Source organism: Odontesthes bonariensis, chromosome 9, assembly GCF_027942865.1.
Source record: "Odontesthes bonariensis isolate fOdoBon6 chromosome 9, fOdoBon6.hap1, whole genome shotgun sequence".
NCBI lineage: Eukaryota > Metazoa > Chordata > Actinopteri > Atheriniformes > Atherinopsidae > Odontesthes > Odontesthes bonariensis.
In genome coordinates, this window is record NC_134514.1 from 16,379,535 (window position 1) to 16,402,883 (window position 23,349).

The 23,349-nt window shown below is 41.7% G+C and overlaps 1 protein-coding gene across 1 annotated transcript in view; it reads right to left on the reverse strand.

Moving 5' to 3' along the window:
• map3k10 (mitogen-activated protein kinase kinase kinase 10) overlaps positions 1-20,954 on the reverse strand; it is a 41,951-nt gene extending 20,997 nt beyond the window's left edge. Inside the window, exon 1 of the mRNA XM_075473388.1 lies at positions 18,009-20,954. Coding sequence (XP_075329503.1) covers positions 18,009-19,011 — 1,003 coding nt within the window. The 5' untranslated portion in view covers positions 19,012-20,954. The remainder of the gene's footprint in view (positions 1-18,008) is intronic.
• Positions 20,955-23,349: the final 2,395 nt, after the last annotated feature.

A 23,349-nucleotide genomic window follows, 5' to 3' on the forward strand; every position in this document is an offset into this window, starting at 1 on the left:
GTCTTGATCTTCACACTAGGTCTGCTTGTCTTCTGAGGTATTAACAGGAGCCCTCAGCTCCAGACAACAAAGCCCTGAGGATCACAAAACCAAACAAGCTCTTATGCCACCACAAAGCCCTGAGCCAGTTGAGTTGATTTGGGTATCTGATCACGATGCCTCCTGCGTGCCTCCCTCCCTATTCAGGATCATATCTCCCAGCTGGTCTCGGGTCAGTCAGGGATCCCCCTGGATGACCTGCAGGAATTTACTAGTATGAAGGGGGGCCAAGTGTCTTCCTACTGGGACCCTGAAATGGACAGCAGGATGGATGGATGGATGCTCACCGTGAGGTCAAATCAGCAAAAGTTAACCATAGTCTGTACTTGATCTGTATTTCTAAACCTCAGGAGATCAGTCTGGACAGATAGAGCTGATAATGGACACTCCCACTACTGCTCGTGTCGGAGAGACGAGGAACTTCACAAATGCAAATTACCCTTGTGACCAAATGTCACTGGGCAATTCAGTCTCAACATGAGCAATGAGGGACACACAGAGCTAGATCAGTTAACCTGCGTCACTTGCATTGTTTTGGCCGAAATCCAGTCCAGACTGCTGTGTCATTAACTTGTTGTTATAGTAACAAGGGCAAAGGTCACAAAGAAAGACTGTGACTCTGAGAAAGAGGAGGCGACAGAGACACGAACACCCTCATGCTCTTATGAGGATCCTCCGTTGTGTTTTCTGTTTAAAGGGATACTCCGCTGATTTTCCACATGACATTTAGTGCTACTGTACAAATGCAAAAGCTATTCACAAAAGCAGATCAAAATGTTTCATCCTCCTGTGTATAAGTTGAAAATGATGTTGTCACTATGTAATTATGTTATGAAGCACAAGTATCAGCTTGTTGGTCATTTGATGCGTCACTTTAATTGGCACAAACGTGCACAAAATGCGCTAAACTAAAAACTTTTCCTGGACTGCCATTGTGAGATCAAACATAAAACTGACAAAGGGTTTCCCATTGTCTCTCAGCTGTAATTTGTTATCAAACATTAGCACGCTAACACATTGAACTTGTGTGTGACATTATAAAGTGTGATCTATTTGTGTAAATTAAATGTAATATTAATAATATTACTTTTATTTGCAGAATTGTGTTCTTATTATCTTCGAAATTGCCATTTGTATCCAGAAATTTCACAGGAATGCCGTCCTCGCCCTTCTGCCAGGTTGTATCCCATTTTGCTACAGTAGATACAAGATAAATACTGACTCTAGAGTAGGATTTTTTTGCTACTATGGGGATGTCTTGAGGGTATTCAATTTGCAGTCTGTGCCATTACTTCTCACTCTGTCCTACACATCAGACCTTTAGACTCGAATGTTTAACTTGCACTTAGCATGTTCACGTTAGCACTTAGCTTAAAGCGGTGCTGTGGTACAGCCTTACAAATCTGCTAGAGAGTGTTAGACCTTTGTCCTGTTTTTGTCTAACCACTTCGTTGTTAATGTTAATTTATGTATGTTTCATGTCATCCTTTTTCAAGACAGCCTAAGGTTCATTCAGATATTTTTTCTTCCTTTTCTGCTCTTTTTTTTACAGGCTCCCACCCTCACTTAGAGAAACAGGTGTAACCTGCAGGGTGAACAGCTGCTTCACTGGTGCAAAGTCAGCAGATCAGGTCTGACAAACCCCCAACAGAGTCCTCTGACACCTCCTCCTTGCTTTGAGCAGCTCCCAACACCTTCCTCCACTCTTCCTCGGCATGTTGAAAGCTGCTGGTCGTTTAGGTTGCAGCATCTGATCCCTGGTCCCAGCTGTTTGTCTCATCACATCACTATGATAATGCAGCCACTTAACAGACACAGCAGGATGCCCATGTGCATCAAGACAGGCGAGATCCAGGCCTGCGGGATGCTGAGCAGCCAGACCCCCGCCTTGCAGGTCCCGTCATCCCTGTCTCCCTTTGGCAAAGATCAAAAACTCCCTGGTGAAAAAAAAAAAAAAAAGGAACCCCCTCCTTCAACATATCTCCTTATGACTGCCTCTCTTCATCTTCACATCCCCTCTTTTCCCCGTCATACCCCTCCCCTCCAGCTGCTCGTGCCCACTGCCTCACTGTCTGCTGTTTCAGTTGTCGCCAGCATGGCTGCAATCCCAACACACGGGGGAGGAGAAATGGAAGGAGACACCAAGCACAACAGAGAGAGGAGAGTCAAGAAAACAAAGAGCATCTCAGAGGTAGACTGAGTATGCAATGTGGGAGGTGGTGAGCAGTGGGGTTTGGAGATGAGGAAGCAAAGATGATGGTGTTTTAAGATGAAGACTGGGGGATGGGAGGGCAAAGATGAGAGGAAAAAATTCAACAGAGGAACAAAAATGGCGAGAGGGAGGAGAGCTGCAGAAATTAGGTCAAAGGAAGATAATCAAATATTGGAAAGAGGCAGCAGAAAATGGAGAGCAGCACAAGGGGGCAAAAAAAAAGAGAGTGAAGCGCTGTCAGGAAGAAAAAGAGGGAAATAATGAGTGGATGAAAAGATGTTTGCTACTCGAGGTATTGAGAGATGCCTGGAGGGAAAGCTTTTTTTGTCATATTCCTGACACCACATACAACATGTCTTTGTATCTCAATAGGTCTCTTTGGTTGTCTTTTTTTTACTTTCTCACATCTCTTATCTTTCAGTAGATTTAAGGCAAAGGAAGGCGCAAAGCATCTGTCCTCATGGATTGAAAAGCTGTTAAAACACCTGCAAAAACAGGTCTGTTGAGGTCAAATACAATGCTAAAATGCAAGCATAAAATACAGATTTTAAAACCTCCATCACAACCCTTCAGTTTATCATTGTGCTGCTGTGCTGATTGCTTCACTGACACGCTGCAGCGAGGACTTTTTCTACAGTGTATCTCAGATATATATATCTAAATATATACATAAACAAAAAACTTTTGAGTAAAATCTGACGCACAATACAGTAAAATGTACATTGAATCCCCGAGATCTCTTCCATTTTCTCTGTGCTTTGATATGGCTGTAGTAGTAAGTTTGCTCCCATGTCATCGATACCCCAGCTTGGCTCTACTTGTACCACCACAGGCCATTTGGGCTCTAATCCTGAGCCGCCGTGTAGCACAGTTTCACCCTGCAGTCATTCACTTTGTCTGAGCACAAACGCAGCTGCCAGATTCGTGTGACCAGGCACCCTCTCTCTCAGAGGAGACAGAGGTATTAAATGAGGCGGTTCTCTTGTGCGTGGAGTGCGTAACTGTGTGTGGTATGAAAAAGGGAGTACTTAGAGCGTGGGAATTCGTAGAGAAGTTTGGGCTATTTTCACTCTTCTCATATTCTAACTTTTATGGAAATCTTTTAGTTCAACCAAGGCAATTTTTTCCTCTTACTGTTGAAATAATGATATGAATCATTTCAATGCCTAATCTGATCATTTTCATCACTTAAATGACATACAAGGCAAAGCAAAATTCTATGTGTGTCTTTCCCAAAGCAAATTCAGGAGAAAGTCATACCTTGATCATTCTGGTTGAATTTCATTACCGCTAGACTGAGAAAATCACACATGCAATGAAGCTTTGAATTAATATCAATAAGAACACACCAACTTAATGCAACTACGTGTTTCCAGTTCAGAAGTTAAAATCCTTAACTTTTTTAATTTATCTTAAGGTAAGGAGGGCTCACAGATTGTATAAAGTCAGATAAAGCCATTGGGTCTACATGTCTTAAAGCTCAATACAACAAAAGGTCTGAACGCTATTCAGTGTGTGATTTAGCATTTTGCTGCCAGTTGGGGGCAGTTTAATAAATATGTTGAACAATCTGAGCTGTGGGTTGTTCTTAGTTGCATTGGTGCTGTTGTTGGTCCTTTAGCTTTGCTCTGCTGTGGAAAAGACAGAAATTAAAGCAAACAAAGACCTGCTTCGCGATAGAGTGGAATTAAGTGTAAGGTAAGGTAATGAAGATTATTCAGTGCAGCTGTTGTCTGTGAATTTCACCTGTGCTTCTTTGCTACTTGTGGTTTTTCACGCTTCATCCTCTTTGTTATGAAATTAGTAGTTGTAAGCCCCTGCTGGGTGTAGATCGTACTTTCAACCAATCAGTATTTGATCATCTACAGAGCCTATATGTTGTTAGTTTTATGAAGGACTGCATCCGTCCATCTGTGTTGAAAGAGTGGCCATCTGCGGGGGCAGAGAGAGCCGTAGTTTGATATCACCGTGAAGGTAAAAAATGGCTATAAGGGGTTTTTTCCACCAGTTGGTTTAGAGCCACAGTTTAGAACAGGTTCTTTCTGTTTTGACTACCAATGTACTGGCACAAAAAAACTGGTGCTGCTGCAGGAGCATAATGTCAGGGATGTGTGCGTGTGTGTGTGTGTGTGTGTGTGTGTGTGTGTGTGTGTGTGTGTGTGTGTGTGTGTGTGTGTGTGTGTGTGTGCGCGTGTGTGTGGTTATGGAGACCAACCAGACCAATTAAAATGTTGTGACCACCATGTTTAAAAATCCAGAGCCAGTGTAGCATTTAGTCTGCTTAATTCAAGAGAAACAGGTCGAAATAAGAGCTTCAACATGGATGAAGCAGCAGTGGAAGAACTTGAGCTTGGTGTTCTTCTCACTTTCCTGCAATTTAATGTTTAAATATCGCCAGTCGCGCTTGTGAACGCTGCCCAATGCACCATATGGTGCATCCTGTAACAATCATTGTTTTCAGCTGAATTAATAACTGACATTTACAAACATTAGTGGGTGTTTTAATACCGCCAGCTGGCGTTTACATATCACACACACATAATCCTGTTTACTGTGCTGTCATTAGGTACACGTTTGGAAATGCCGGTGGGTGTTGCAAATAGCATTCTTTAACACCATCTGTTGTTAAAAAGCGTGTGTATAAATGAGACAATAAGACATATATATTAAGACATTAGTGTGCAGAACACTATCAATAATAGAGGGAGGTTAAGATGTGTATTTGAGGAGACATTATTACAAATTGTTGTAATATTGTGGCTCTCTGGCTGTGGAAAACCAAACCAGTTCTTAGCAGTTGTATTAATCTTTTTAATGAACTTAGAACTGCCTCTCGCACCAGCTTTGAACCAGCACTGAAACCACTTTGGTCAAAAACAAACCAATTCATGTTTCAAATGCAGCTCTCTGAACCAGTTAAAAATTCAAAAGTTACATGATAAGAACTAAGCAGTGAAATAAATCACATGTAATTTTAATTCATTCAACATTCACGATTTTGAGTTCACAGTAGGTTGTTTCAGTGTAACGTGTTTACATGCCAGATCTCTGCATTAGTTCAAGTGAACATGGAATAAAGTATCATGCTTGTGCTGACTTGCAGGTTTACATATAGCCATGCTGTGTGCTGTCTGTCCTTCACATGACTCAACAATGAAAGTGGGTGAAGGACCTCTAGTTCAGGGGACACCCAGCGCCCTCTCTGCTTGGCTGGACTCTCCACTCGCCGTGCCAGGCTGCTGGCAAACAACAATAACCCTCTAACAGCAGAATCAACAGTCCAGGAGGAGGAGGAGAGGGAGGAGGAGGAGGAGTGTGTTTTACTGTATCTATCACTGAAATCCACCTTTGCTTACAAGTGCTTTTGTCACTGTGGTGGCATGAAACAAAGTCATAGTGTTTACATTTCAAAGCTTTTCCCCCTCCGAAATCAAAAGTCTATTAAAAGAATATGCAAGTGTGTTGCTTCTGGAGTGTTTTCCCCTCTGGTTACTCTTTTTTGGGTCATTTCAGACATCCTCTCTTGTGACTGTCTCTTAAATACTCTGAGGATCTGAGGGGAATCTGAGGTGGTGATGAGGAAGCACACTGCAGTTTGCCTGTTTATGCAAATTTACTTCAGTTATGCAATCCACTAGTCAGTATGTGTTTTACGTGATGATTAAATATGTATAAATACAGTTTCAAGAAAAACATCTGAACACTGATGACAGCAGACCCCGTTTAGATTCTCATCCATGTTGCGTGTTCTTCAGTGAAGCTGTTATTTGGCTGCACTGTGAAGTTCATGCTGTACAACAACATACAGCAGGAGGGTGTGTAAATGTGTGTCAGTTATTTGGCAGGCCCACAGGGAGTCCGACCTGTAATGCAGTAAACAGAGCAGAGCTGTCACTATTAACTGGTTTCAAATCGATTTTCTATTGATCAGTGGAGACAATAATGTGTGTGTGAGAGAGTTGTGTGTGATCACACAGCCTGATTGGTGTCACTGTCTGGTTCTGTTGTGTCTCTGTAGCTTTCTTGCTCACAGAGAGGGACAAAAACTGCAGCTCTCCCCGCTGAGAGCAAGGCGAAACAAGCATCTGTTTGCAGACTGGCCGAGTTCACACAGCGTAAACGAGGTCCAAAGTCCGTTCAACAACATTCATGTACTGATACACTGTTTTATCATAGCTCTGTGGCGAGGAGGGAGTTATGGAGACAGTCTGCGATTAAACACTGTCATTTTTCTGTATCTCTACATGCATAAAATTGCAATGCAAATTCCGATTTCCTTAATTCTCCCAAATTCCTTTGGACTCAACAGTACTTATAATTGTGATAGTTACAGGAAACCATTTTAAAAGTGCTGATAAACAGCATTACATGACTTAACTAGTGGCCAATAAATCTAAATGTTTGTAAATCAGTTGTAAATCATAACATAAAACCACTTATATCCACGATAACCATTCACTAAACTCACCAAATCAAATCCTTAATAACATTTACAACTATAGACCTGCAACCCTGTTTTCAAAAACTTTAAGAGGCAATGATCTGAAAATCCTTCAAACTCTATTCAAAAGAAGATGTTACAAAGACGGCAACATATCTTTTAATGCTCATTTTAAATGTGATGCCACTAATAACTTTCAAAAGCTGTGACAAAGGTAACTAAACACTATAAAAGTTTTGTAAGAGGTAAAAAGTCCTTTGGTCTGATTAATCAAAATCTGAACTTGTTCTTTTGGAAATCATGCATTCTGCATTATTCAATGTGAAGACAAAAGAGCCCATCTGGCTTGTTGTCAGCAATCAGTTCAAAACCAGCGTACATGATGGTAAATAGAAGCATTAGTGCATGTGGCTGCGGTAACTTATACATCTGCGACGACACCATTAATGCTGACAAAGAAATGGAGGTTTTGGAGCAACGGATGCTGCTAGATGATGTAATTTTCTGGGGAGGTTTAATTCATTTCACAATGACAATGCCAAACATCACTCTACATTTATTACAACAGCATTGCTCTAGCAGTTAACTGGCCTGCCTCCAGTCCAGACCTGTCACCATAAACATTAGCAGCGTTATCAAATGAAAAACACAACAGAGGATTCCCTGATGAAGGAAAGTCCAACATCAAGCAAGGCCAGAAAATGATTTCACTTTAAAAACTACAGCAACTGGTCTCATAGGTGGGATATAAAAGAAGAGGTGGCACAACATCTCAGGTAAACATGGCCCTGTCCTTACATTTTAAAGATGCTGTCGTCATCCGTAAGAAAACGAGACAATGTTTGTTTTCTGTTTCAAACGCTCCTCACATTTTACAGTCGCAGATCTTTAGTGTGTGGAAACTGGTTTCATACACACTGTTTTAGTAGCTGTTGATATGTGTGGAGAGATAAAATTAAGGATGCACAATATTGGATTTTTGCTGATATCCAATATTTTTATATTTTTCCAAGTCTTTTTGGAGAGTTTTCCACTGTGGGATCAACACATACCCATATTTTTGTCACCTAATTGTAGAGGACATCACGTCTCTCCAACACTACAACAACGCTGATCATAATGACCTTCTATCAGACATACTATACATACTATTCCGATGTGCATTTTAACTGGGCAAAATAGGAAAACCACTTTAGCTTACACATAATGCACAACATGTTTTGGTAATAACATGCTTTGGAGTGTCTGTTTTGTAACAAAGCTTATATAACATATCGAGCTGAAACAACCAAGAATGATCAATATGAAGCTTTCTCAACTGCTGTGACACAGTATTTTTCATATACATGTCACACCATTAATAAGTGGAGTACTTTAAGTTTCACACCTTATTATCAATTAATCAAACAATTAGGTCCCCAGTTGTAAATGGCTGTGTATTTTACATATGAACCCTAATCTGTCAAAGAGCTTGCTGAAAAGACAACACCACACTGGAGGAAATTTTTTTCACAATCACATAACCCAAAACTTGATCTTAAGAATGGCAAAACAAAACTATAGATCACCTTACAGACCTTTGTAAGAAGTACAGACGTAACGACAGTGGTAACCAGGAAAATAGAGTAAAATCAGCTGAGTCATGAGGCTTCTGTCAGTGCAGGACTCAACATTTCTGTTGCACCTGTCAACATACAACTGAAATTGGGTCCGTCTACAATGATAGTGAGACAGAACTGACACACAAACCTGATATTTACACACTTTGAAGTTTTAAGTATTTAGAAATCAGTTCAGTGCATCTGCAGAGGAGATTAACTGAACATGATAATATCGCTGTTGTCTTGAAAAAATAAAATGCAGTGGCTTTGTGCCATCATTGCCCATTGCTGGTCTTCATATGGCTGCTTTTCCTGTATGATGTGTGCTTTTGGCTTGAGCTTTAGTGTGTCAGTAAAATGAGGACTCAAATACAGAGAGAGATAGTGAAAGCGCACTGAGAACGTTAGCCTTAATCTGTAGCAGTCTCATTGTGAGAAAGAAGGGTTTGACCTCCTCTCAAACTGGCCTTACACTTCTCCTTGTTCCTGCGCTCAGCCCTCCCTCCCCCCATCCTTCTCTACTTTCCCTTTCCAAGCTAAGCCTCCAGGGTTTTCTCTACAACCGCTCCTCTTTCCATCCTTCCTTGCCTCCATCCACATCTCCACTCAGTCATTCACAGCCTACAGCCGCCCCCCGCTGCCTCCATATCCCATCTTTCACCCTCCCCCGCAGTGACTCCTGCCATTGTGAGCCCTGTCCTCGCTCTGTCTTGGGCTGCTGTGTGAGAATGGGGTCATTGTTGCTGTGCTGCAGGATGTGTGTATATGTGTGTATATGTGTGTGTACATGTGTGATGGTAGGAGAATGGGATCTCTGCCCTAGCTTCAGCATGTCCTGCTGCACAACCTCCATAAAGCACTCAGGCCTATATACTCGCTGCATATGCACTAACAGGGAAAATATGCCATATAAAATATCAAAGATATCAAAGCACAGATTGATAAAACTGTCTTATGTACTACTATAGATTATAATTCATTCACAATTCAGTTCAATTTAATTCAGCTTTACTTATATAGCACTAATTCACTACAGAGGTCATTTCAAAGCCAAAGAAAGCAAACAAGTTCAGTTCATATCCAATTCAATATAATTGTATTTATATAATGCCAAACTATTTCCTCTTTGAAAAAATAGATGAATATCTAGGTAAGAAAAAAAAATACAGTGGAACGAACGTCCGTAACCTTGTTGCCTTTTTCAAGGAAAATAATAAGTAAGTTTCTGTTTGCTGTGTGCCCTTAATTTAACTTGAATTAGGGAAAAATCCCAGATGAAGGTTCCAGGTCAAACAAAATGGTTGTTTTAGGTTCTAACCTGTTATCAAAACAGAGACTAGCCAAAGAAACATGCACCATAAAAACAAAAATTGATATAGTCAGTAAGAGTCATAGCTGGCTCAGAAACATTTGCTGTAAGGAAAGAAATCAACAATGTAAACAGAAGCTCTTTCACACCGAGGTTACGCTACATAGAAAGCTGCACAAAAACTGCATCTTGGTCAAGCCATTTACGTTCCCCTTTGGTCTTTCATTGGCGGCAAACAGAGGAAGCATAGCCCTGTAACAGTGTGTGCTTTTAAACATCAAGATTAGACACACGGATGGATGTGTTCCACTGTGCCAGCTGCACTTTGATTAAGCTCCGTCACCATCTCTGCTGCTGGTTCAGTGGAACATCAACTTCACCTACATACCGCACAAACAGTACGGACCATCCAACTTTAACATGGCATCTAAATGGGGTACTACAACTTTATGTTTTGGGTTTATTTTTTCTATATGGGCATGCCTGTAGTAGTTTTTGTGCTTTTGGTGCCAATCTGAGAACCTTAGACTGCATAAAAATGAATGTAACCATCAACTGTCAGATGTGAGGTCAATATGGAGATGCCTTAAAGCTGAATGCACTTCAAGCTAAGCCTATCTAACCAGGCACTCCTGGAGCAAGCAGCTTCTGTAGCGAGCACAGTACTTGTCAGCTTAGAGCCCAGCCGATACTTCACTTTGTTAGACCCCAGATTAGCCTTTTTCCCAGTCTTATCCTCCCCTACAGTACAAAAGCATAACTTGTGGAAACCAACCTACTGGCACAATAAGCAGTCCAAATAACAAGATGGACAAAAAACCTATCGAATTAAAGAAAACAGATCCACCAAACCTGTTAGTCTTACCAGCTGGAGTAACACTGTGCAACCAGCGTCATGTCACGGCGAGTGAAACTACTGTCTGCATGATTTTAAGCTGGGTTTATACAATAACAACACAACCACTCATTTAGAGAAGATAAAAGATCAAAGATGAAATAGATAAAAGTTTAGTTTTATGTCTTTAAGGGTTTTATGTTCTCGCTGTAATCAGTAGTAGGCTTATGCTTGAAAATGTATATCTGTACATATCATGCGTGCACATTGTTCCTTATAACCATGCTAATAATTTACCTCCACCCCCAAGCCATAAAAGACTGGTGTGATAACAGCATTCCTAGTATCCAGTCCAGCTAGTCACAGTCTCGGCCTCCGCTCTGTCTCTCTGAGGGATTAGCAGCCGGCACTGGCCACCACTCTAATCCCTTCCTCACCAGACTCACTCATACATTTCTCACACAGCCAGACTTTTCAGTGACAGCAACTATATGTCATTTCTTGGCTTGCTCTGTTAAGTAGCTATTACAGCCCTTGTGTGCAGTGCTGTTGTTGATGTCATGGTTGCATTAGTTTAACACAAAGGAAAAAGTCAAATTAAAAGCCATGATATTAATTTATGTAATCTTGTTTTGTAATCAAAATACCCACGAGCAAGCGACCCGCTTGACAAGCCAGCTTTGAGACACAAGACTCCCACTATTCAGAAGAGTGTTGACTGTGTAAACATGGCCTCCATTTGAAGCTAGAGCAGTCACAACAGCAGGTAATGTCAACCGGGCTCTGTCTTTATGGTGTGTGTTTATAGTATTGTCCCATGGATTCACCTTTTAACATCACAGGAGCTTCATCTGGGATCATAAACAATAATCTACATTTGCTTTTATTGCATCTTTTTTAATAAGCGCTGTGCTAAGCTTGAGACTTGTTATCTAACAAGGATTCAAAGCGAAAGGCAAATATTAGATGTATATTGCAAATGTTAACATAGGGACACAGTCGAGCTCTATAACGTTTACTGTACGCACGAGAGGTACGGTCCAGTGTTACTGTTTTTAAACCAAGTGATCAAGTCACCTGTATTGTCTTACTTGCAGCTGACTCACTGCTCCTTACAGAGCTCCGTATAAAGTGTCAGAGACTCTCAATGATGCACATATAACTTAGAGAGGTACTATGCCTCTGTTTCAATTGCAGGCAGTGTTGGCTAAAGAGCTCAAAGTTCACACATTTATTTGCACTGGAGTTTCTGAACATCTCAGTCATCACAAAACTGTAGATGTGGAAAATTTCCATGACTCAAAGCACATTTTGGACTCCTCAGTCACTTTGATTAAAAAGTAAGCAGACAAAGCTGCTGTTTGGTGAACTGATGATATCAACAGCTGAGCTCAGTGTAATATCTGTGCTGAATTTTGTTGTTACTCTGCGTCTTTATCAAGACTTCAGTTGGACCTCAGATTGTGTAATTTGTAGTCCGAATCTTCCATGTGATGAGGTGCAGATCCACACACGTTCAGGGGATGGACACACCAGTTATGGATGACAACCTTAGAGTCAAAATGGTTACTTTTAAGAGTGGTTGTGCAAATTCCTAATGAGTAGACAATTTCTTAGAGCACTGCCATCTTGGAGAATCAGGGAGGAATTAGCGAAGCTAACACCTACCTATAACGGGTAAACTGAAGAGCAAAATTTCCATCTGAAACAATTCAAACGTCAAAAATGTCACAGTCGTTTGACTGAACCCTACGTATAGTTATTTTTACACTGCATCACTTTTCCATTAGAAAGGTTGTTAACGTTCCACTCATTTTTGACTGTCTTATTGTTGGTATTTTGGTTGTTATCAGACCAGCAAAATTGTCCATCACAGCTGTTTAGCGTCAGGAAAAATTGAACTGAGACCGTGCTTGCAATGACGTGTTGTAACAATGAAGTTCTTTTGCTAAGACAATAGTTCTGCGTAGCTTTTAGCTTAGCTCCCCAATCTGAATTCCACCCCAATTCTCCAAACTGAAATCAGTCTGACTGCTGTCTACAGCAGGTGAGACACTTACTTCTAAATAAAAGGTAAAAATCTCTTTAAATTTGAAGAAAAGAGACAGATTCAAAATGGTTGTATCCGTTACAAGGTCGGAAACAATCACCGTGAAAACTGGGTAATTATTACCGACCACTGTTTCATACTGGTTCACGTCACAGGAGGTTGCTGATGTTAAAGCCAGCCTAGAGGTATATGATGGGTATTTTTATTCCCATTCCCTGACACCAGTGATATCCTCCCCTTTAGATGTTAACTGCAGCACAAACTTTCCCGATGGTTTCCTATAATGTTTTGCATATTTTTTTTGCTGTCATTGATATGCTCTGACAGACTGTTTGGATCAGATTTTCAACCAACCGTGTTAAGCAGCAGTCAGCACTGTGCCTTCATTTTGCTGGCGGAATCTCAAATGCACAGCACAGATAAAGCGACTCATTGTGAAACTTGCAGAAGGGTCAGAGGCTGAAAACGAACCTGAGAACTCGACTCATACTTTGTATAGAGCTCACTGTTGGGTCTGAGGTGTTTTGGTCTGAATCTTTCGAGAACACCTCTTTGAAAATGAAAATAAAATAAAATAAAATAAAAAGGCTCGAGACTACTGAAGTTTTAGGAATGAAATCAGGTGCTCATAGAAGTCCCCTCCATAACTCATCTCTTTATCACTAACATTCCTCCACTGCTACTGTCCAATAAAATGTCTCAACGAATAAGTATTCAGTTACGAAGCTTCACGTTAATCCATATCAGAGTACAAAAAAACAAAGACACAGTCAAATATCAGAATATTTACACCACATTAAGCTATGTTAATAACTTTGGACCGATAAACCCCCATAAAAGAACATCTGAAGCATTTTATCTGACCTGTCTACCTTTATACAACTCCTAAACGAATCAGACCAGCAAAAATATATTTTTGTGGTTATTGTTGTGAGCGGTTTGTCATTTTCAGGAAAATCTTTGAAACATGTCGGTAACTTGATCAGCACTTTCTCACTTCAAATTAAATCATATCTATCACTTCACCAAAATCTGAAAATTCACCAGAGCTGACATGAAATGGTGGGGCCTGAACACACAATTTTTGGGGAACATGGGCAGAGTCCCTCACTTCTGTTCCTACAATAAATGATCAAATTTGAACTTGCAACTATAGACAAGTTGCAATTTCACAGTACTTTAAAGGATAAGACCGGTTTTTTGACATTGGGCCCTTGATTTCACATTATAGCATGATGTTCTACTCACCCCTGCTTGTTGTTGAACATTTGGAGCTGTTCCGAAGATATTCGCGAGGCGTCTGGCTGCTCTCTTGAGATATTCGGCCATGAAACGGTTTCCTATGGGCAAGCTCATACAGGCACAAACTATGCTGTTTATAATTTATTAATTACTCTACACTAGCACTGATAACGTGGAGGTGCGTCGCTTACTTAAAAAAATCCGGGTTATTGTAATTTTGATTTTTTTGTCGTAAAGTGGGTGTTACTGACGTCATCGTCGTGCTACTGCCACAGACAGCCCACAGACCTGCTGCCTATTTATTCATTCGGCTAAAATTCAAAATTAGTAACCCGGATTTTTTTAAGTAAGCGACGCACCTCCACGTTATCAGTGCTGGTGTAGAGTAATTAATAAATTATAAACAGCATAGTTTGTGCCTGTATAAGCTTGCCCATAGGAAACCGTTTCATGGCCGAATATCTCAAGAGAGCAGCCAGACGCCTCGCGAATATCTTCGGAACAGCTCCAAATGTTCAACAACAAGCAGGGGTGAGTAGAACATCATGTTATAATGTGAAATCAAGGGCCCAATGTCAAAAAACCGGTCTTATCCTTTAATATACCGGGAAAGTGTAAAGCTGTTTGGCTAAAAGAAAAACTGCGTAACTTCAACTTCATGTGGAAGATAAAAAAAAGAGTCCCCGGATTTCTTTTAAAATCTCTTCAAAATGACATATTATTCTAAAAAAGTATGCTAAAATAAACTGATAATGAAAATACTTATTAGTTGCAACCTTGGATCATTTACTTATAATAGTATTCTACCAATATATAGAATTTTTTCATGTTTGTGGTTGTCGATAGTGTTTTGAGTCTTTCTATTTGCTTTAATTCAACATTTGAGCCAAATGACAGTGACTGGTGCCCTACGCTTCAAGAAATGAGAAGCTGATCCAGGATCAGAGTGACAGGTAAGGCATGACCAAAGGGTTGATGACATGCCTGCCCACTAACATGCTGTGACATCACTCCGAGGAGGTAATTGTAATCAGATTGTCTCTGTTACACAGTCGCACGCTACAGTTGTAGCCGTGGGTCTGACCGACAGCAACGCTCTGCAGGGTAAAACACGCAGCCACGCATACTCACCGGCGCAGCTCTAAAACTTCGTCTGAGAAGGGATAAATTTAGAGGAAAGAATCTGATTGAACCAAAAATAAAACCCCTGTGTTGTGAGACTTTTCACAAAGCTTCAAAGACACACTGGCTCTGATTGAAGTGTCACATTTCGAAGAAGTTTTCTTCAGAAGAGTGAAGATTGTTTACTGAGCGCCGAAGCCGGCTGATGGAAGACAGAGGAGAAGCTTGGGGGCCTGAGCTGCTCTGTAACCACAGTGATGCCAAGTGGTCGGTGGTTTGAAGAGGATACCTGAGACCAGCGCACCTGGACAATGAGCTGAGGTGTAACCCTAAACTGAGATGAACCCACTGTTTATCCCCCACGCTCTCCTTCTCTTGTTCTTTCCCATCACTCTGCTCTCTCATTTCATACAGCTCCACTCTCGCTGGTCCCCGAGCTTATTTTCTCTCCACAACCTGATCTATTCCACCTTGTTATCCCCTCAATCTTTTGACTCACTACCTCTCTCCTCTGTCTCTTTCTTCCCATGCCTTCCCCTCCTAGGCATCGCAAACATTGCTCAGTGTTGGTGTGAGTCATAAAATCATAACGATTAGCACCCCACATTTTCTCCAAGATCCATCATTCAAGAAGGGGAAAGAGTCTGCCCTGAAAACTCCACGCATTTCTTTAGGTGCTATTTTCACACACACACACACACACATCTCTGAATTAGGGGACTGGTATTTTGTGCAGCAGCTGACAGCAGCTAGCAGCTGTATGACTCAGTGGCACAAAAGTATTGGCCATGTCACCATGGAAAGGCAGCGTTATGGTGTTGTTGCCAAGGCTCTGCTGTCCAATACGCGTATGATCATTGTTAAGAGTTGGAGCTGCACGGGGAGGAGGTCAAATTTGAGTGTGAAACATGATAGAAAAGTGAGAGACATAAGTGAGGTCTTAGAAGATTAGAGGATGAGCAGCAAGTGTGTTTATACTATACTTACTTATGTTATCTCCCTCCTTGAGAGGACTTTAGTCAGCATCAAGGACACTCCACCCATATTTGCTCACGCTTTCCCTTATCATTCATGTCACATGGGATAAATACACAGCATCTGACTAACCCACACAAATGCACTTAGATGCTCGCCGAGTATTATTACTTTGGTGCACCAACAACTGCAACTGCGTCTTTAAACAGCAAGTAGCACAAAGGACCAAAAATAGCACAGTGAGTTGCAGAGCAGAACTGCTCTCCTTGAGGAGGGGAGGAAGGAGGAGAGGGATGAAGAGCAGGAGGAGGTGTAGAGAGAGAGATGACAGGGAGAAGATGGCAGAGGGAGGCTAGTTCTCCAGAACTTAGGCCTGCCTGCTGTGTTCGGATTGAAGTTTCTCCTGCCATGTCAGCACCCCCAAAACCTCAATATCGCCTCAACGTAATCATCTTTCTGCAAGTCATGAATTTATTAGAAGCGTCTGTGCTTTTTTTCAGAGGATTTCATACTTGGTAGCCATTACTGCAATAGCTGTGACCACAAATTAAGCATATTTAGAATAAATATGTAAAAAAAAAAAAAAAAGAAATAGGAGAGTCAGCTAGCAAAAACACATTTGCGGCATGCTCTTTTGGAGTTCTCTTTCTTGTGTAAGGTGTTAGTCTTTTAATTCTCACCATCTTTTCTGTTCTGAAACACTGTCGCTCACACTGAGTCTAAGCTACGCTTTCTCCAGGCAATAGCTTCAAAAATACAGCTCAGGCTGTAGAGTTTTGTCAACCCTGACTGCACTTAACGTGCACATGCTTTTTTCTCTCCAACTCAACAGATAATGTGACATCTAATAGCTGAGTGTTGCATATACAGAATGCATTTTTAAATCCCACTGATTTAAAAAGAGCAACATATTATTACAGCATCAACGTATTGTCCCTGCCTCGAGTAAATCAGTGTCAGGAAAAGGTTGAACTTGTATGAGGTTTAGAAGTGCCTTCAAACGATGAATAAATAAATGAGAAGCAAAATCCACTCACATAAGTGCCGAGATAAAACAGCGACAGTAAATCTTACATCAATTACAATTATAAATAATATCCACTTTTCTTAAAGCTTTGTTACTCATATTACAGTGTAAATGTGTGATTTTTCTAATTCCAATTAAACTGTAAAATATGAGGAACACATTTCTGCATCATGCAACCAAAACAACTCCGAAATGATCAGACTGTAGAAGAAATGCTTCTTTCTTTAATAAAGACAAACTCATTTAATGAAGGTAATCATCTTGATTGGTGGATAAAGGCACAATGGTTTCAGCTAATAAACTGACTGTGTTCTTAAAAAAACAAGTAGAGCTCATATGACAAATGTTTTTAGTGCTGCTTTTTGTTTAATTTGCATCTATACATGTGTGCTGTCTGTCTTATCAACACTGACACTCAGCTGTTAGCTCAACAGAGGGAGGAGGCTTGAAGTCTCATCCTTCTACTCGGGAGATGTAATGTGACAATCAATACCTTTTGCACAAAGTCAATATGATGTAAATATTTCATTACCCACGGCCACATGAGCTCAATTGAAACATTCCATCAAAACTGAGCAAATTCAACTGGCTGATGTATGATAAGATTAAAGTAAAATATACTTTAATGTCCTATAGGCAAACTTGCTTTGAGCTCAAAGCCACTGCGTCATACAGCACACTTGTGACAGCTTCAGGACACATAATCAAACAAGGAAAACGTACTAAAATTCCCAAAGATGACAGCTGCTTATGGGCTAGATTATAGCTAAACAATGTTTTCTAAAGATCACTATGATCAAAAGAAAAACAAGACTTATTTTTGTCAGTATTTAATGTCTTAATGACAGCTGAAATCAACTAGTTCTCATACTCACAGACTGGTGTCCTAAATCTTATGCCTGCTGGAAACACTCAGAATTCTCAATTGAGACTATGTTTTATATCAGAGAGTAAGCACACATCTTTCATATCAAGAATGAAGGTAGTGATGTTCTTTTTAGCCCATGATGCTCATGGCTGTTTAAATATGTAATTTGAACCTAAACTTTAACTGTGCTGACTGTGAAATGGTATCTAATGTGTTATAAATAGAGCATATCATCAAATTGTCATTTATTTCAGAGAAGATTAATAACATTTGTTTGAAGTACTTACTATTGCTGGACTTGAGGTCTCTATGGATGATGGGTACAAATGCCTGGTTGTGCAGGTAGTCCATCCCTGTTGCAATCTGGACTGCCCAGTTCACCAAAACTCTTGGGGGAACCTTCTTTCCAGCCAGGGCCCGGTTCAGAGCCCCCCCTCTGGCATACTCCATCACCAAACACAGGTTGGGCTCCCGCAGGCAGACCCCACGGAGAGCAATAATGTTTGGATGCCGGAGCATCCAGAAGAGCCTGGCCTCCTGCCGCACACTCTCCGCTGTGACGCTAATATCCTCATCTGGGTCCTGCCTGGCGGCCTTCACAGCTACTTCCTCTACGCGCCACACTCCTTTGTACACTTTCCCAAACCCACCAGCTCCAATTACTTCCTCCAGGTGCAGCTCTGAGAAGTCAATCTCCAAGGGGCTGTCTCCCACCCCACCTGCCACCAGCCCTCCTGCGGTCAGCTGCTGGTAGTTGGCTGCGTCTCTCCTCGTGACATAGTTGCTTGGAAAGATACCCACCTTGTCCTGGATCTTGCCTGTCCACCAGCCCTCATCCCCTGACACTTTGGAGTCTTTGGATAGAACCTCAAGTAGGTCCCCACGTCTCAGGGTTAACTCCTCGTCTGCTGTGGCCTCATAGTCAAACACTGCCGTCCAGTAGGAGTTGGGGTTGTTTGCCCCACATCGGTGACCAGGGTGGGAGTCTGGGGAGCCGGAAGAGGAGATGGTGGAGGAGTTCCAGCTGCTACCATTCTCCACCTGCACGACTGCGGCAGGAAACATGGGCGGTGGAGGGGTCATATTTGGGGGCATGGAAGAGGAGGAGGAAGCAGAGGAGGGGGGCCCAGGGGTAATTAGACAAGGGGGAGGTGGTGAGCAGCAGCCCCCACAGCTGGTGCAGGACAGGGGGGCTGCTGTGCCACTCGCTCTGCCGTATGGGTTCATGGCAGCCTGACTGCTGTTTGACGCTATAGGTCTGCCCTTTGTCAACTCAAGCACAAAATCCATGCAGGGCCCATTGACTGAGACGAGGTGTCCTCGGCCACCAGAGGAGGGGGATCAGAGCATCACAGAGCAGCAACTGCTCTGACCCATCACCACATCTCGCTGTTGAATCTGCGCAAAGCACTGTCACCGGCTGCTGCTGCGTTGTTGCTACACAGTGTGCAAGTAACATGTATTCCCAAAGGGCAAGTTCACTCAGGGACAATGTACTTCAGGTCAAACGATGACTCTCAGTTGAGCAGATCTATGACTGTATAACAACCAAAAACTGACTGTTTCCAAGCACTAGGAGTCTGGTAAATAGCTGCCAGGAATTCTCACAGGAGATGTTAATATCTAGAAAACAGCAGGTGTTATGAAATCTTTTTTTTTTTCTAAAGAATTTTTAAAAAAGATGCCTTCGGTGTGATGAGGACCTGATCACTGAGTAAACTGTGAATCTATCAAATACTGCCAGCAGCTGATAAAATAGTTACACAGCTAGAGTTAATCAAAACTATTTTAATTATTGGCTTTTGTGTGGTTAATTTCAGCCCGCTGAAGTGAACTCTTCAGGGACTCGGGGACAGCTTCAACAGTTGCTCAGATGACAATAAAACCACAGCTGATTGTCAGATTAATTTTATAATGGAAAGTGAACTATTAGGCTGCCAATAAAAACCGCATTCCGTGCATGAGCCGAGTAAAATCCTCTGTGTAGAGGTCCTCATTATTTCTCATCCAGCCCAGAGTCGATGCACCTCCCCCGCCAACCATCTCTATGAATATGGGCCGTTTTCTCTCCTATATTGTGTGTGTGTGTGTGTGTGTGTGTGTGTGTGTGTGTGTGTGTGTGTGTGTGTGTGTGTGGATATGTCAGCGGATATTCGCCCTACATCCCGACAAGCCGGCCAGGCTAAATCCTGCATGCATGGCCACTCATGAGCCGGTTCAGCGTCCCTGAATAGCCTTTGACAAAAAGGCCTCGTCCATTTTAAGACAACTGAAGAATTAGAGAGACAAGCCGACGGCTGGGTGGCAGGTATTCAATACAGAGCTGTGAAGTGGCACCATGTTCAGCATCCAGCCAAGTCTGAGCACAACAAACCCGCCTCCGTCTCTGCGCAGCGGCCTGATTCAGTCGCCTCTGCGGGGCTACATTCGTGATGGGGCCGAGCGGTCGGCTGGACAAGAGGCTCTTCTTCACTGGAAACAGATAAATGCCAGCATTTATCATTATCCTTCTGCCTTCTGAGCACGCCTGGCACTTTCAGTTCAGATCCCCAGTCAGTAGGCCTACAGTGCTGTGGCGGATGTGCAGGTTTTAAATGTCCGCGACTTCTGTAGCAGACTAGAGGCTGTCACACGGTGGGAATAAGGTGGAAATATCGCCAACGAAGGCTTGTGTTGCAGCAAAAGCCTACAGTAGATGTGATCCAAAGAGATCCACTGCCTCCATATTTCAGTCATCTATCAACGCCCCATACCATCACGGATAATGATAATAATAATATTAATAGTAGGCTAATAGTTATGATAATAACAATAATGATAGTCTAAATGTATTGTTGTGGGCTATCCAGGCGGCTCCTACGTCTTCCAAACAGCTTTATTTCAAAACGTAAACATTTATCGTTTACTGTAATCTAACCTGTACTCTGAGGGCAGCAGCATCCACTGACATCGTCGCATGGGCGTATTTGCATCCAGCTAAGGTGGACCATTAAGATCCGCAACCCATTTTAACAGATTAAAAAGCTCCCAGTCGTCCCTTATTCGCACTGCTCAATCGGCTGTCCGGAGGTCCATCGTCTTCAAACAGGCTTTTTTTTCCTCCCAAAACACGTAACATTCCGAGCTCCGAGCTGTCAGACTGTGGGCTGACTTCGCATCCAAACACACCGCGGCGCCGTTCGCATACGCGGGAGCGGGCTCCTGTTCCGCCGCTGATCCTCCAGTCATGCGGATGGTCGCAGCACTCCGCCCCGCCCCGCCCGTTCATGTGCCGTCAAGCGTTTGTTCGCAGATCTGAGTGCAGCTCACCAGCAGGGCGGAGAGGAGGGCGCTGCAGCGTGTTGGAACGAGACTCCACCGCACGGGTGCACTATGGGTAATGTAGTGTTGAAGGGCTCTCCTGTCGACCTACATCTTTTTGACAGCTGATATGATTAACGACATTGAAGTAGTAGGCCTATTACGAAGGACGAGTTTTGTAAAGAACCCGACCGACTGATTAAGCAGGTATAGAAAATGGATGGATGGAGTTTTGTGACGATATTGGTCATTTAGTCTACACTGCTCAACATTATACCATCAATCTAATACAACATCTGGAATATGACATGCGATAGAACACATCAACAATATCATGTTATAGGCCTAATAGAGACTGGCAGATTGAGGCTAATGTGGATGTAGAAATACATACAATGTAATATGCAATCATTAGCCTGTAGGTACTATTTGCTCATGCTGCACCTATTGTTTTAATTCCACCCATGTGTAAGGCCCAATCCCAATTCACCCCTTGTCACCCAGTGACAACTGTAAGGACTGACCTGGTACATGATAAGAAAAGAATATATATATATATATAGGTTATAGTGTTCCTCATGGATTTACAATCTGAGAACAAAATACAGTAGTGTGCCCGGATAGATTTTTTTTCTATCTAAATAATATCATCCAAATTTGATCGCAAATCTGAAAACAACCTGTCTATTACAATACACACTAAAACACACACTAATAATTCTTAAAGTTATACTGACCCCTGGTGTCTATATAGTAAAACACACAAACGTAACTAACCCAGGTGTTTCACATTTGTCCCACATAACTTGGACAATCAAAATGACAAAAAAATATTATTTTGTTAATAACAGTTTCATTTATGAGTTTGTGATTTCCTGGAAAATAAATCAAAATGGCTGATTTCCTCAAACAGCATTTGGACATGTATGTACAAAATGTTGTGTCCAGTGAAACTCCATAGTGGAATTTTTAAGTCCCTCCCCCCTGACCATAACTTCTAGCAAAAACACACATAGTGCTGACAACCTGCCTGCAGCTGCTGAAACTAACCAAACAGAAACCACTGGGCTTTTTGGAGATAGGGACAGCCTCCCTGGTTTCTGTTTTTACTGGAAACATGCAAACACACGGAGGAAAACACTTGCTGTTTCATGGGAACTTAAAAGGTTCCATTTGTTTTTCAGAAATAGGGGTTTCCTACTGTCGTAATTATTCTTTGTTATCTGATACTTACTGTCCAAGACTGACTTTTAAGTCCACCGTTTTCCCTTTTTTTTTTTAAAGTAAAACATTTCGTTCATTCTCCTACTTTCTACACCTCTACTGATCTTTGACAGAAAACTGAGGTGTTTGTAAAGGATGTGACCTATTGTATAGCCACTCTTATCTCTAATCTGTCCTCCCATCATAAACAGTAGTTCGGACACAACTACTGAGATCAGAATATTAGCAATGAACAGGTTTAGGGTTCAGGTAGTATAGCTGATTATAGGGCTTCTGTCTGAGACTTAATTATTTGCCACACTGCAGACATATTTGCTCAATTTTAATCTTATTATTTTTTGAGTTGACATACGGCTTCCTATTTCCTTCGTACACTTTCAGGTTACATTTCTGGATGCAGCAGCAGAATGTGTTGAAATTGTTTCCCAAGGTCCTCCAGAGCGCATGTAATTATATTTTCATGGTAACATGACAGTTGCAGCCAGAAGGCTTGAATGTCACGCACTTCCAACAGTGGTTTCTATCTTCTGCTTTTAAACACTGAACATTTCCCAGACACCCTTAAATCTTTTCATGTCATTATGCTCCATTTGTTACTTTTTTTTTGTTTTTTCACAGAGATAGATGATTCTCTGACTGGGTTTTGCCACAAAGCGCAGCACCTTAGCTGAATGCTCCTATTATACCCAGTCTTGACACCCTCACCTGTCACCAACTGATCCACTGGATGTAGTCTTCCCGTCAGTCGTATATTTTATAAGCTTTTGTTTCTTTGTCTCAATTACAGCTTTTTTTCTCTCTTTTTGAGTGTGTTGCAGGCACATAATCCTACAATTGTTTAGATTTTCTAAATAATGACGTTGGTCAGTCAAGGCAAATAGAAATTATTCATTTTCTCTGGTTGCATGTCTGTGAAATAAAGGCTCTAATGAATGAACAAAGTACAGATTGGAAAAATCTTCTGGAAATGTAGCTTGTGGATTTGGTTTGTGGATTAAAACACATCCTCAGTGAGGATACAAGATCAGGCCTACAGTGTACTACAAGTATGAAACACCACGCTGTGTGCAGATGGCTTTGAGGCAGAAAAACTTCAAGAGACTC